The sequence below is a fragment of the Crinia signifera genome, chromosome 6, assembly GCF_055691185.1.
Source record: "Crinia signifera chromosome 6, ASM5569118v1, whole genome shotgun sequence".
In the NCBI taxonomy this organism is placed as follows: Eukaryota; Metazoa; Chordata; class Amphibia; order Anura; family Myobatrachidae; genus Crinia; species Crinia signifera.
In genome coordinates this window covers 257,944,619-257,958,198 of record NC_139222.1, presented here as the reverse complement: position 1 = coordinate 257,958,198, position 13,580 = coordinate 257,944,619, and the positions used below count along the sequence as shown (strand labels likewise).

Sequence of the window (13,580 nt, the reverse complement as noted above, 5' to 3'; positions counted from 1 at the left end):
GCTTCTGTGACTATGCCAATACTGCTACAAAGTTCAGTACTGCTTTGTGACTATGCCAATACAAGTTCAGTACTGCTTCTGTAACTAGGCAAATACTGCTACAAGTTCAGTACTACTTCTGTGACTATGCAAATACTGCAACAAATACAGTACTGCTTCTGTAACTATGGAAATACCGCTACAAGTCCAGTACTGCTTCTGTGACTATACTAATACCACTAAAAGTTCAGTACTGCTCCTGTGACTATACCAATACTGCTACAAGTACAGTACTGCTTCTGTGACTATGCCAATTCAGTACTGCTACTGTAACAATGCCAATACAGCTACAAGTCCAGTACTGCTTCTGTGACTATGCCAATACTGCTACAAGTCCAGTACTGCTTCTGTGACTATGCCAATATCACTACAAGTCCAGTACCTTTTCTGTGAGGCAGCTCATCAATTCACAGCTCTTCCCTATACATCCTTACGTTAGAATACACACTGTGCATAATACATACAACAGTACCTAGGGCAGGGCTTGACAAATTTTTAAAAAATCTAGGAGCCAGGATGAAAATGTAGGAGCCAGAAAAAAAAGTGACAGTGTGCGCCAAAAAGTAACACCATTATGCCTATTACACATGTCATATATCCATTACACATACCCACACGCCACAATGCCCATTACACATTATGCCACACACTGAAAAACCTTTTGCATACTGTACCACACACAATAATGCCCATTACATATACCGCACACACCGTAATGCCCATTACATGGTAAACCAAACACCGTAATGCCCATTACATATTACCACACGCCATAATGCCCATGGCATATTATGCCACAGTGCTACTTACCTACATGCTCATTGCTATGGGTTTGTGGCTTGATGCCAGGCAGGGGCAGACTGAGAAAAAAAAATTACGGGGGGGGGGAGCCTCTGTTCTCTGGTGCCTCTGTTCTCTGGTGCCTCTGTTCTCTGGTGCCTCTGCGTAAGCAGCGGGTCCCCGTGGTGGGTTATAATGTGCAATACAACAGCCAGCATAGTGGCAGCCCGATAAAACACGGCAGATGGACAGGGAGCTGGCAGCAGCATCTCTGTACGCAGTGGGTCCACGTGGCTTGCTATTATATCAGCACTTACAGCAGCCTTGGGTGCCCGTTTCATACACTTAAAAAGATGGCGCCGCAGTGGGTTATGTTCAATATAACAGCCAGCCCGGCAGAGCGGTGCAGAACTCTCCCGGCTGCCGCTGTATCAGAGCAGTTCAGCAGCGCGCCTATTTCAAAGCTCAAGCACGGCTCTCGATTAGCTCTTGTAATAGGCACGCCGCGGACCTGATCTGATGCAGTGGCAGCCGGGAGAGTTCTGCACCGCTCTGCCGGGCTGGCTGTTATATTGAACATAACCCACTGCGGCGTCATCTTTTTACGTGTCTGAAGCGGGCACCCAAGGCTGCTGTAAGTGCTGATAGCTAGCCACGGGGACCCGCTGCTTACAGAGACGCTGCTGCCAGCTCCCTGCCTCTCCCTGTCCATCTCCTGACAGCCGGGAGTGTTGTGAACTGCGCTGCCCGCTGCTATCAAGCCACCACTCTGCCTGGGGGTTCTGCTTCCTGGAAAATCTGGTCGCCAGGAAGCAGAATCTGGTCGCCATGGCGACCTGGCCCCCGGGTATTGTCGAGCCCTGACCTAGGGTATAGATTATTTATATATAACATGTACATATCAGGTGGTGTTGTATTGTTTGGCCAAACATGTAGGTGCACTCATTAGGTCTTACACCTTGGGTTTTGTTTAACTTAGCTGTATTGCAGAGCAGCTGAAAAGTCTGAGATAAATGATAATGAATATCCACTGACTTGCTGTCACTAATGTATAGGGCGAGATCTACTACTGTAAGCCCTGAAAAGTGATAAAATGGAGAGTGATAAACCAACAACCAATCGGCTCCTTCCTGTCATTTTTGAAACACAGCCTGTCAAATGGCAGGTAGGAGCTGATTGGCTGGTGGTTTACCACTCTCTATTTTATCTCTTTTCAAGCTTAGTACATTTGGCCCTTTGCCTTTTAGGAGTCTTCCCATTTATTTATTCCTGTTAATACTGACGTCTCTGTTTGGGCTTGCTGAGGGATTCTTGCCGTCTTGGCAATGGATCTGGATGATAGGTTGACAGTGTATACTGTATGTTGGTATGGGTGATTCTCTCACAGACCTGTCCTGTGCCAATGTATATATTTATGAGGATCCGCTCTCTCACAGACCTGTCCTGTGCCTATATAAACTAATCAGGATCTGCTCTTGCACAGACCTGTCCTGTGCCTCAGTATCCTGATCAGGATCTGCTCTCTCACAGACCTGTCCTGTGCCTCTGTATCCTAATCAGGACCCGCTCTCTCACAGACCTGTCCTGTGCCTCTGTATCCTGATCAGGATCTGCTCTCTCATAGGCCCTTATTCAGATTGAAGCGGTACGGCCCGCATGCGGCCGTACCGCCGATGTTTTCTCTCTGCACATGCGCAGAGGTCACTCTGCGCATGTGCAGGGGAATTCTCCGTGTTAAAAATTTAGACGCCGCAAAGGGGGCGTATAGGGGCGTGAGGGGCTTCATCCCCTCATTTCCCTATGTGTACGCCCCGCGTTTCATGGGCGTTCCCATGCAAACGCGGGGCGTACGCATGGTAATGAGGGCATGACGCCACTCATGGGGGCGGAAAGCTGACGTCGCCGGATGTCAGCTTTCAGCCCCCATACAAGCTACCACACGGACGATTGTCCGTGTGGTCTCAGCTTGCGGGAGCTGCCGCGGCGTGCGGCCCTGCCTTCGATGGTCGTCGACCATCGAATGCAGGGGGCAGCTCCCACCATGGTGGAGGCGTACGCCTCCACCATTTTCGTGCGGATCGCCAGCCGTCCGTGTACGGACGGCCGTGGCGATCCGTAGTGTGGGCGGGGATACGTCTGGTGCGGTCGGAGCCGCATATGCGGCTCGACCGCACCAACCAGAATAAGGGCCATAGACCTGTCCTGTGCCTATGTGTCCTAGTCAGGATCTGCTCTCTCACAGACCTGTCCTGTGCCTCTGTATCCTGATCAGGATCTGCTCTCTCATAGACCTGTCCTGTGCCTATGTGTCCTAGTCAGGATCTGCTCTCTCACAGACCTGTCCTGTGCCTCTGTATCCTGATCAGGGCCCGCTCTCTCACAGACCTGTCCTGTGTCTCTGTATCCTGATCAGGATCTGCTCTCTCATAGACCTGTCCTGTGCCTATGTGTCCTAGTCAGGATCTGCTCTCTCACAGACCTGTCCTGTGCCTCTGTATCCTGATCAGGATCTGCTCTCTCACAGACCTGTCCTGTGCCTCTGTATCCTGATCAGGGCCCGCTCTCTCACAGACCTGTCCTGTGTCTCTGTATCCTGATCAGGATCTGCTCTCTCATAGACCTGTCCTGTGCCTATGTGTCCTAGTCAGGATCTGCTCTCTCACAGACCTGTCCTGTGCCTCTGTATCCTGATCAGGATCTGCTCTCTCACAGACCTGTCCTGTGCCTCTGTATCCTGATCAGGATCTGCTCTCTCACATACCTGATCAGGATCTGCTCTCTCTCACAGACCTGTCCTGTGTCTCTGTATCCTGATCAGGATCTGCTCTCTCTCTCACAGACCTGTCCTGTGCCTCTGTATCTTGATCAGGATCTGCTCTCTCTCTCACAGACCTGTCCTGTGCCTCTGTATCCTGATCAGGATCTGCTCTCTCTCACAGACCTGTCCTGTGCCTCTGTATCCTGATCAGGATCTGCTCTCCAGCACAGAATCAGGCCCATAAAGGGAGATGCACTAAGCCTTGGAGTGATAAAGTAGAGTACCTGCCAATCAGCTCCTATAGTAATTGCCATGCTACAGGCTGAGGGGTAGATTTATTAAGCTTGGTGATGTGACAAAGTGTCTGGATTTTATCACCAGCCAATCAGTTCGAATCTGCCCCACAGTGTGTTTCCAAATTGGCAATGAAGAGCTGATTGGTTGGTACATTATCTCCACCCACTTTATCTCTTTATTTGTATTTTATTACAGATTGATTGCAACAAATCACTTACCAGGTAATGTAGATCTAAGTGCTTGGCCTCCTGCAGCTCTGTGTGTTTAATGATATATTCCGCCTGGACCTCTTGCTGCCCCTCACATGGGAGAACTCTATCCAGAGAGTGCAGTTTCAAGAAGTTCTTATTGCGAGAGTAGAAGGGTGCGAGAAACAAATTCGCCCAACCGTAATCACCAGTATAGAAGTTGGATACATATCTTCGAGGCTCTGGGCTTGTACTTGCCTTTGGAATAAAGACACATTTGTAAATAAGTGAGATTGAAACAAAAGCTAAACATATTAATAAGTTGGTAAGTAATAAAATCAAATACAATCATATAACTAAAGACTACTATAAATCAGGTCATCTAAATGCTTATTTTTTCTATACCTCTTATAAAACAAGGAAAAATGGTTCTCAAACTGTGTTCTTTGGCACCATCGGGTGCCAAATTTAGCAGATGGACAAAACCATGCTGCACTGCAAATGGGGCAAATGTAACATGTGCAGAGAGTTAGATGTGGGTGGGGTGTGTTCAAATTGAAATATAATTTGGATTGTAAGCAGGGCTGGCGCAACCCGCTCAGCAAAGGATGTAGTGTAGGGTGACGCTGGGTAGGAGAGGCGCTGTCCCTGCTCTACATCCTCTGCTGCTGTCCTGTTGTTCCCGGCTGCTGCTGTGCCTGTCACACCTACCTGACAGACAGTAGCAGGACCTGTGATAGCAGGAAACATAACACTAAAGAGGCGGGGCTAATGTGCATAAGTGTGGGTGGAGCTACCATAGGCGAATCTAGAATTATGGTAATGGGTGGTCCCAGATCTAGACATAATAGTAGGGGGACCTTTGCGCGGCGTAGCCGCGCTGCAAAAAGGGGGCGTGGCCTCATGGGAAAGAGGCGTGGTATCATAAAAAGGGGTGTGGTGTTACACTTTAGACCATACACAGTAATGCCCATTACACATTTTAGCAAACTCCGTAATACCCATTACACATAAAGCCACACGCCGTAATGCCAATTACACATAAGGCCACACACCATAATGCCCATTACACATTGTGCCACACATCATGATGCCCATTACATACTATATAACAAACTGTAATGCCAATTACATATTTGCCACATAAGTGCTGCTTACCTACGTGCTCATTGCTAGGGGGTTCTTGCTTGATGGCATCATAGTACCCATTACACATGATGCCGCACACCATAGTACCCATTACACATGATACCGCACACCATAGTACCCTTTACACATGATGCCGCCCACCATAGTACCCATTACACATGATGCCGCGCACCATAGTACCCATTACACATGATGCTGCACACATAATGTCCCTTACACAGGATGCTGCACACATAATGTCCCTTACACAGCCCCTTACACATTAAGCCACACTTTATGCATAATGCCCCCACATACCACCACTTGTAGCATCCCTTAAGCAATGCCCCCAAGAGTGCCACTTACTGTAAATTTTTATATGAGCCTTCGCTGCTGCTGCAGGGAGAGATGGAGAGCGGTGCAGCTGCTTCTGTTGGGGGGGAGGAAAAGAGCGCAGTGCAGAGCACGCTCCCACTCCCCTCCTGGTGTCCCCTCTAGCCGAGTGGACATTTGAAATATTGTGTGTGCTGTTGCTGTGCGTGACGTCGGGGGAGCACGCCGGGCGCCGGCACCACATGATTAAAGGGGGGGCGGGCTGAGGTGAAAACGGGGAGAAGAATTGGAGCGGAAGCTGCAGGGGTGACAGTCATTGACAGCTGGGCAGAGAGCAGGGGACTGCCCAGCTGTATTCAGAGCACTGCAGGTCACGGCTGTTTGAAATAATACCCCTTTCACAACAGAAAATGCAGGGATTTACCCGGGAATATGGTCCCAGGATCATGCAGGGACATTCCCAGGCTGACACCTTATACACAAGCCTAGTACCTGCATTTTCTGGTGTGAGGGGGAGAGGCAACCACTCCCCTCTCCCTACCCCCCTTTAACCAACCAGCTATATCTTCGGAACCAACTGACCCATTTACATGAGACCAGTATCATATTGAAGAACTTTTGAGGTGGCTTCGAATGATTTTGGTCCCGTGAAACTGGGCTGTTTGGTTCCAGAGAAATCTGCCCTCAAAGAACATAAACAGTCATGAAATTACATTTAAGAAATAAAAAAAAAAAACGTTTAACCTCATAATCCCTGGAACCATATGGATCCAGCCTGGTATCAGATTGAAGGCCCAGTGGGTTTGACTGAGATCAACCTCAAGCTTCAGTGATGCCGAAGGGGGAAATGGCAGCCGTTGAACTGGGTGGGGGTCAGAATTAGTGGGTCCCATGTTATCCTATAGGGAAAACGTTCCAGCTTTGCCTGGCAGTATCTCCGGTTCCCAGGGGGCTAGAGACACGGGGCTGGGCTCGTTGGAAAGCCCCATCCCTCAGCTATAAAATGGGCTAATGGGTGGTCCTGTGCACCCCCGGACCACCCCCTAGATTCGCCTATGGGAGCTACCTATGGGTAAATGGGGGTGGGGCTATTGGAGTGCAGGGTTACTGCCTAAGAGAGAAGAGGAGGAGATCCGGCCAGCCAGACTACTTTGGCAGACAGGTGGAAGGACAGTGATTAAGTGTGAGTATGTGTATGTGCATTATGTGCCTGATTCAGACCTGTTTGCTAGGCTGCATATGTTTGCAGCCTAGGGAACAAGTAAACACCTGTTTACCAGCTGGTACTACTGGGGGCATTATGTCAAAGTTCTGCTATTACTGTGGACGTTATACAGTATATCAAGAGCAATACTTCTGTGGGCATAATGTGTATACACAACATTTCTGTTTCAGGCATTTTGTCTATACAGAGCCAGTAAGTACGGCGGGGTGGCGCCAAGCCAGAGAGCGGTTCCTCTCCACCGACTATACTCCGCTGCACCCCCAGCGCCTAAAAAAATATAATGAGCTGGGACAGATGCTAGAGGTCCCCACGAACCCTCCCCACCAGCAATCCAGCAACACCTGCATTGTCTGGACCACTCCCACAAAATTCTTGGTCTCTGCACCCCAAATGGTCCGTCCAGTGGGGAGGGGCACTGGCTCTGAAAATGCAAATGCCTGTAATCACAGTTTTAGAGCTCGCACATGCGCACATGTGAGAAAATCACCAGATATCGATTTATGCACATGAACTCTGAATCAGGCCCAATGTAATGTACAAAGCAACTTGACAAACTAATCTATTTTGAGTGTTGTACTGTGAAGTATAAGGTTTTTTTTTTTTTTTTGGTGCTGGGGGGGGGGGGGGGGTACTTTGGCGACCTGCACACATATATATCTTCTGTTCCTACCGTCAAAGTTACACTACTTTCCCAATTGGCAGTGTTCAGTGTAAAGGAGACCTGACCATTCTCATCTGTCAGCAAGGTCTGGTTTATTGTACCATCCCGACTCTGTAGATAGACTGTAACACCTCCTCTAGGGCTGTCAACGGCATCCACCACTTTAATCTGAAATAACACAGTATGAGAAATGATGAGAACCACATGAGAGCACAGATAATGCATACTGTATACTGTATATATTCATTATAGTCATAGTTACCTCCCCACCTGCATTCTGCAGGAGACTCCATGATACCAGCAATCTCAGGGGCAAACGCAGGATTTGTAAGCGGTTGTGTCTGTGTGTGCGTGTGTCCATGTATATGGTGTTCAATACATCCATGACACCATCCCGACTACCGAAATAAATTAGGATGCCAGCGTCATACTCCTGCCTGCTGGGGAAAGTATGCAGGTAGCTTGAGCATGCACCTGGGAAAGGGGGAGGGGTTTAGGCAGTAGTGGGGGGATTTAGGGGGACTATGGGGAGGGGGGTTAGGGTTAGGCACTTAGAAGGGGGCATAATGTTCGGCTGCGGGGGGTGAAAGGCCCCTTTCACATACTCCGACTCCTGCCAGGCGGCGAAACCCCCCAAGAAGCACACAGAAGTTTAGAATGGTGGGGATGGCCACAGCCCACCAGCCGTCCCTTTCAGTGGTGACATCTGGCTGCAACCGGGCGGCCGGGCCGTGGCCGCCCGTGTGAATGGACACAATCATGTCCATTATTAACTTCTGTGTACCCATGGGTCGTGCAGCGTTTCGCCGCCCGGCAGGAGTTGGAGCGTGTGAAAGGGGCCTTAGGGTGAGGCTGTTGGAGAGGTGGGTTAGGCTGCTGGAAGGAAGGGTAAGGGTTTGGAGGAGGTGGCAGTGTGAGGGTAAATATACCTACATGACCCCTGTCCAGATTACCTCCTTCGGGATGCCAGCCTTGGTATTCTGACCACTGGCCTGCTCACTGTTGGTCATCTGTATATACAGTATAATATATGTGTGTGTTTTATGTTGTTGCTGCATATACATGTATATATAGATGTGTCCACATACTTCTTGGTTTTATTGTGCCATGTATGGCACAATTTGGCACCCCTTGGACTCATTTGGAGAAACAGTTAATCCGTGTTTTGCATGTCATGACCAATTGAGAAAAATAGCCAAGATGTATGTGGATATATATTAGAGATGAGCACCGGGGCCGAAGATTTGGATTTGGATTCTTCGCCGGGATTTGGATTTGGCTTTGTCAAACAGCGGTGGAAGTCTTTGGATTTGGATTTTATTGAAAAATGATCAAACACGCCCAAATTGTGTAATTTTTGCATTTTTTAACCCTAAAGTAGTATTGACCTCGATAACATTAATTTCCAGCCCTTTGCAGACAATTTTGACAACTTTACAGCTCACAATGTTGTTTTCATTCAAATTAGGCCAAGGTCTGCAGCAAATTGGCTGGTTATTAACACACAGAACTTCTGACAGTATCAGTATGGTGTATTTGGGTGCAGTACACACAAAGAATGAATAAAGAAGAGAAAAATTGATTAGGATTTTTTTACTTCAATTGATTTAATTTGTTTTTAATGCGCAGCTTGTATAACGCTGTGTGGAGGCCGAACAATCACACACCCACCTTCTGACAGTAAACTATGGGTGCAGTACACATAAAGAATAAATAAAGAAGAGAAAAATTGATTAGGATTTTTGGTACTTGTGAGTTATCTGGGCGTCCGATTTTTTGATTGTATGCCTTAAGTTAAGGCATACAATCAGATGCGATGCGATGCGATATTGCATCGCATCGCATCGCATCGCATGCGACCATCGGATGCGATGACCCGATTTTTCCATAGGAATCAATGTTAAAATGGACTGAGTCCATTTTAACATGGAATTCAATGGGAAAAAGGGGTCCTTTTCATACCCCTACTATCCAAGTGGGCATGGAGTTGGATATAAACCTGTGGCGAGCGTAGCGAGCCACCGAGCCCGAAGCGTGGCGAGCGAAGCGAGCCCCGCGAGGGGACGGTATTCCGTGTCCCCTCGCGGGGCTCGCTACGCTCGCCACGCTTCGGGCTCGGTGGCTCGCTACGCTCGCCACAGGTTTATATCCAACTCCATGCCCACTTGGATAGTAGGGGTATGAAAAGGACCCCTTTTTCCCATTGAATTCCATGTTAAAATGGACTCAGTCCATTTTAACATTGATTCCTATGGAAAAATCGGGTCATCGCATCGCATCGCATCGCATCCGATGGTCGCATGCGATGTGATGTCCCGATCCGACCCGATTTAAAAATCGGACGCCCGGATAACTCACAAGTACCGGATTTTTTTACTTTAATTAATTTAATTTGTTTTTAATGCGCAGCTAACAGCTGCGTGAAGGCCGAACAAACGCACATTCTGACAGTATACTATGGGTACAGTACACACAAACAATGATTAAAGAAGAGAAAAATTGATTTTTTTTAGCTTGTTGTATGCTGTGTGGACGCAGAACAATGACACACGGAACTTGTGGTGTATACTATTGGGGTGCAGTATACAGCAAAAAATAAAGAACAGCAAAATTTATTTTTTTACTGTATTTTTTTTTAATGGCTGGGCCTTGGATAACACTGCATGGACCGTGGCAGGCAGAACAATCACACACTGAACCTGTTCTGCTTCTGACAGTAGTATATGGTGTATTGGATTGCAGTGCAGCACACCACAATGACCACACACCACAATAAAAAAAAATGAAGCTGACTGACAGCCTGCCTGTGTAGTACTGTACCCCGCTACACTGACTGACAGCCTGCCTAACACACGACCAGCACAATTACAATATAATTAAGTATATTTAATTATATATATAATATTGCTATATTGCTATATATAAACCAGCACACAAACCCCTCTGCAGTCTGAACAGCACAAACCCCTCTGCACTGCACAAGAATAGTACTCACCTGTCCTTTGTATGGGATCCCTTTCTTGTAGGTACTATCAGCATCAACAAACGACACCTTGTTGATGACAGTTGATATAATTGTTTGACTGGTTGTTGATAACTCAATTCCTACAATAGGAGTAATGATATGTTAGAGTCAGCGCATAATTTGTATTAGGGTAGAACAATGATCATAATACTGAGTTCTAGGCATGCTATGATAAATGAGAACTTGCATTGTAGTGTATTATTTATTTAATACCAGTCATTTATGTTTTACAGAGACTATTTGGCCATTTACATCAAACTCTACCCCAGTGGAGCTTACAATCTATGTTCACTACCACATGTGCGCACACAGACACACACACACGTGCACACGTGCACACATTCAATTTAGGGTTGATTTTATTTGGAGCCAATTTAAACTACCAGTATATTTTTGGACTGTGTGAGGGAACGGGAGTACCTGGAGGAAACCCATGCAAGCATGGGGAGAATATACATACCCCACAGTTAGGGCCATGATGGAAACCAAACCCATGACCTCCGCGAGGCAGTAACGTACTTAAAGTGTGATGCTAGGCCTCCATAACTTGCTTAAGTAAATATGTACAGTATGCAATAATATCCTTCTACGTACTGCCAGGTATAGTACAGAGGAGTTCTATGACGAGAGGGTAAAGATGGGAATTCTATTGACGATGGAATGTTGCCCATAGCAACCAATCAGATTCTACTTCTTCTATAATGAGCACTAGAACAGCGTTTTTAACCAGCGGCGTAACTATAATTTGGGTGCCCACCCGCCGATAATAAAGCACGCCCCCCCTCCACCACCCCGCCGCCCGTGCCCCCCCACATCCCCCGCATATTTACCTGTATTCGTTGCGCTGGTCCCGGCTCCCCTCCTGGCTACATTCTGATGCTAAACATGGACCATCACAAAATGGCTGCCCCCATACAGCAGACAGTTTCATAGAACAGTTTGCTATATGGGGGCGGACATTTTATGATAGCCCGTCGAAATAGCATCAGAATGAAGCCAGGGGAGCCGGGACCACTGCAGCGAACATAGGTAAAGCTGCGGTGGATGGGGCATTATAATAGCACCGCTTTTTACCTGGGCCTGGGTCTGCTGGAGGGGCTCATCTCCACCCTCCTGCATTGCAGGGAGCCGGGCAGTGGGTGAGAGATTACAGGCGGCTGCCGCAGCACAGCCTCTCTCCCCAGATCAGCATATGCTCCTTATTGCTGTGTGCTGAGCTGGGGAGAGAGACAGCTGCAGTGGCAGCCTGTCATCTCTCTATCTCTCGCTATATTTTTTTTATGGGGGCATGGCTGCACCCCCTCCTTGAGGCACTGCCCGTCCCACCTTTATTTTTACTGGGGCCCAGCCGAACTGTTGTCTCCCCTGCATACAGTACTACATTCATGGGCAAGTGTCACAGGACAGATTTCTTTTATTTCTTATAATGAACTTACATAGTTACATAGTTACATAGTAGGTGAGGCTGAATAAAGACTTGCATCCATCTAGTTCAAACTATGTTACCTGTTCCCTCTTCAAAAATGGAGGCTGTTCCCCTTATGGTTGTTTCAAGCCTGGAGTCATTCAATTTTAAAGTCTCAGATTTAACATCTAAGATGTGACATCCCGACCCATCCAGCTGAGAGGGAGAGATGAACAAATTCAGGATTAATTTATTAAACAACAAATGTCCAACTTTTAATATGCTGTAAGTTTTGTGTTTTTATTCCACTGCAAAATTCTGTACCATAAATATCTGTGACAACGGGCCTCATTCAGTATGGGTTATAGTTTTGTCAGAACAGGGCAAGGCTGCCCCCCATGCCGGGTCATTCTCTGCAGTGCAATCACATAGACGGGTAGCCCCCTGGCTGCAGAGTTAGCTACATAGCCAGTCCATGGGCTGTCATTTTTTATCGTCACATGAAGCCGCAGCGGCCCTCCCTACAAATGGTCCAGACACGCCTGCATTGTCCGGACTGTGCCACTGCAATGCTGCATCACCACCCCATGCCAGTCCTTAGATTGCCAAACATCGCTGAATAGTGATATTCAATAATTTGCTAGGAAACCGTAATTAGGACCAATGTTTACAGTTTTAGTCACACAGCATGATACGAATGCAGGGGTATTAGGACCTTATTCCGGTCCATTCGCAGTGCCGTGTGCATTCGCATGGGTCTGAAGTCTTTACTTTGTGCATGTGCATTTCTGCATGCACTTGCCTTTGGCAAATTTTTCGCACACTGGGGTGCTCGCTGCCTGATTGACAGGCAGGGGGCATTCCGTCAGGCCCACACAGTGTTTTGTGGGTGTGCACACAAAAACGGTGCGAATACAGGTGTGCCCCTGCCTGCTGGGGGAGAGTGGATGATATCACATGACATCAGCGCTTGCCCCCAATTCGCAGAAGACCGGGCAGATTAAAAGTAAATCCAGGCTTACTTTCATTCGATTGGATGTATTCTAATAGAGAATATGAAGGGCGCCTGGATATGAGTTGTCTTCCCAAAGCTGCTGCTGGGGAATAGGGGTAGTCACTCCCTATGAAAGGTACAGAAAAAAACAAACAAAGGCCAGTATTCAATGGCCGGGATCGTGGCTGGCAGTGAATCCTGTGTAGGATTCGCTGCACTTTCGCAGCAATTCTCCCTTCAGGGAGATTCGCCCGGCAGCCGCCCGGCCACCCTATTCAACACCTGAGGGGCTCTATGCCCCTGGTGGCGAATTTTAACCCCCCCCCCTTGGCGAATACCGCAGGGAGCTGGGGGACAGCTGCAGGGAGGGAGATGGAAGCCTCCTTGCCTGCGCCAGACACTGTGGGGGTGAAGGAGGGTTGGCAGGGACACAGGAAGAACCCCTCTAGAGCTGGCAGGCAGGGGACTGGGATAGGAGCCGCTGCACTCACTGGTCTCGATCCATATGTAATGATCGGGACCAGAGTGCAGTGAATATATGAATATTAATGAGCGGCTCCCGGCCCCCTGCATGTGCAGCAAACACAGAAATAAAAATAGCTTGCCCCTTCACTGAAAAAAAAATCATATTTTTTGACACCCTAAAAAAAAATAAAAAACCCTTTATTTTAAAAGATCACATTCCAGTTCACCTAAAAAAGATGACGAATGTAAAACGGAGAATCATGGCGAAAATCAATGGAGAAA

General features: G+C 47.7%; 1 protein-coding gene across 1 annotated transcript in view; it reads right to left on the bottom strand.

Annotated features, from left to right (window-relative positions):
* The window catches only part of LOC146009248 (alpha-2-macroglobulin-like), a 108,384-nt gene that overhangs the window by 72,439 nt on the left and 22,365 nt on the right, over positions 1-13,580 (bottom strand). The window contains exons 9-12 of the mRNA XM_083149415.1: positions 11,941-12,055; positions 10,405-10,514; positions 7,419-7,577; positions 4,093-4,320 (exon numbers count right to left, since the gene is read on the bottom strand). Coding sequence (XP_083005541.1) covers positions 4,093-4,320; positions 7,419-7,577; positions 10,405-10,514; positions 11,941-12,055 — 612 coding nt within the window. The remainder of the gene's footprint in view (positions 1-4,092; positions 4,321-7,418; positions 7,578-10,404; positions 10,515-11,940; positions 12,056-13,580) is intronic.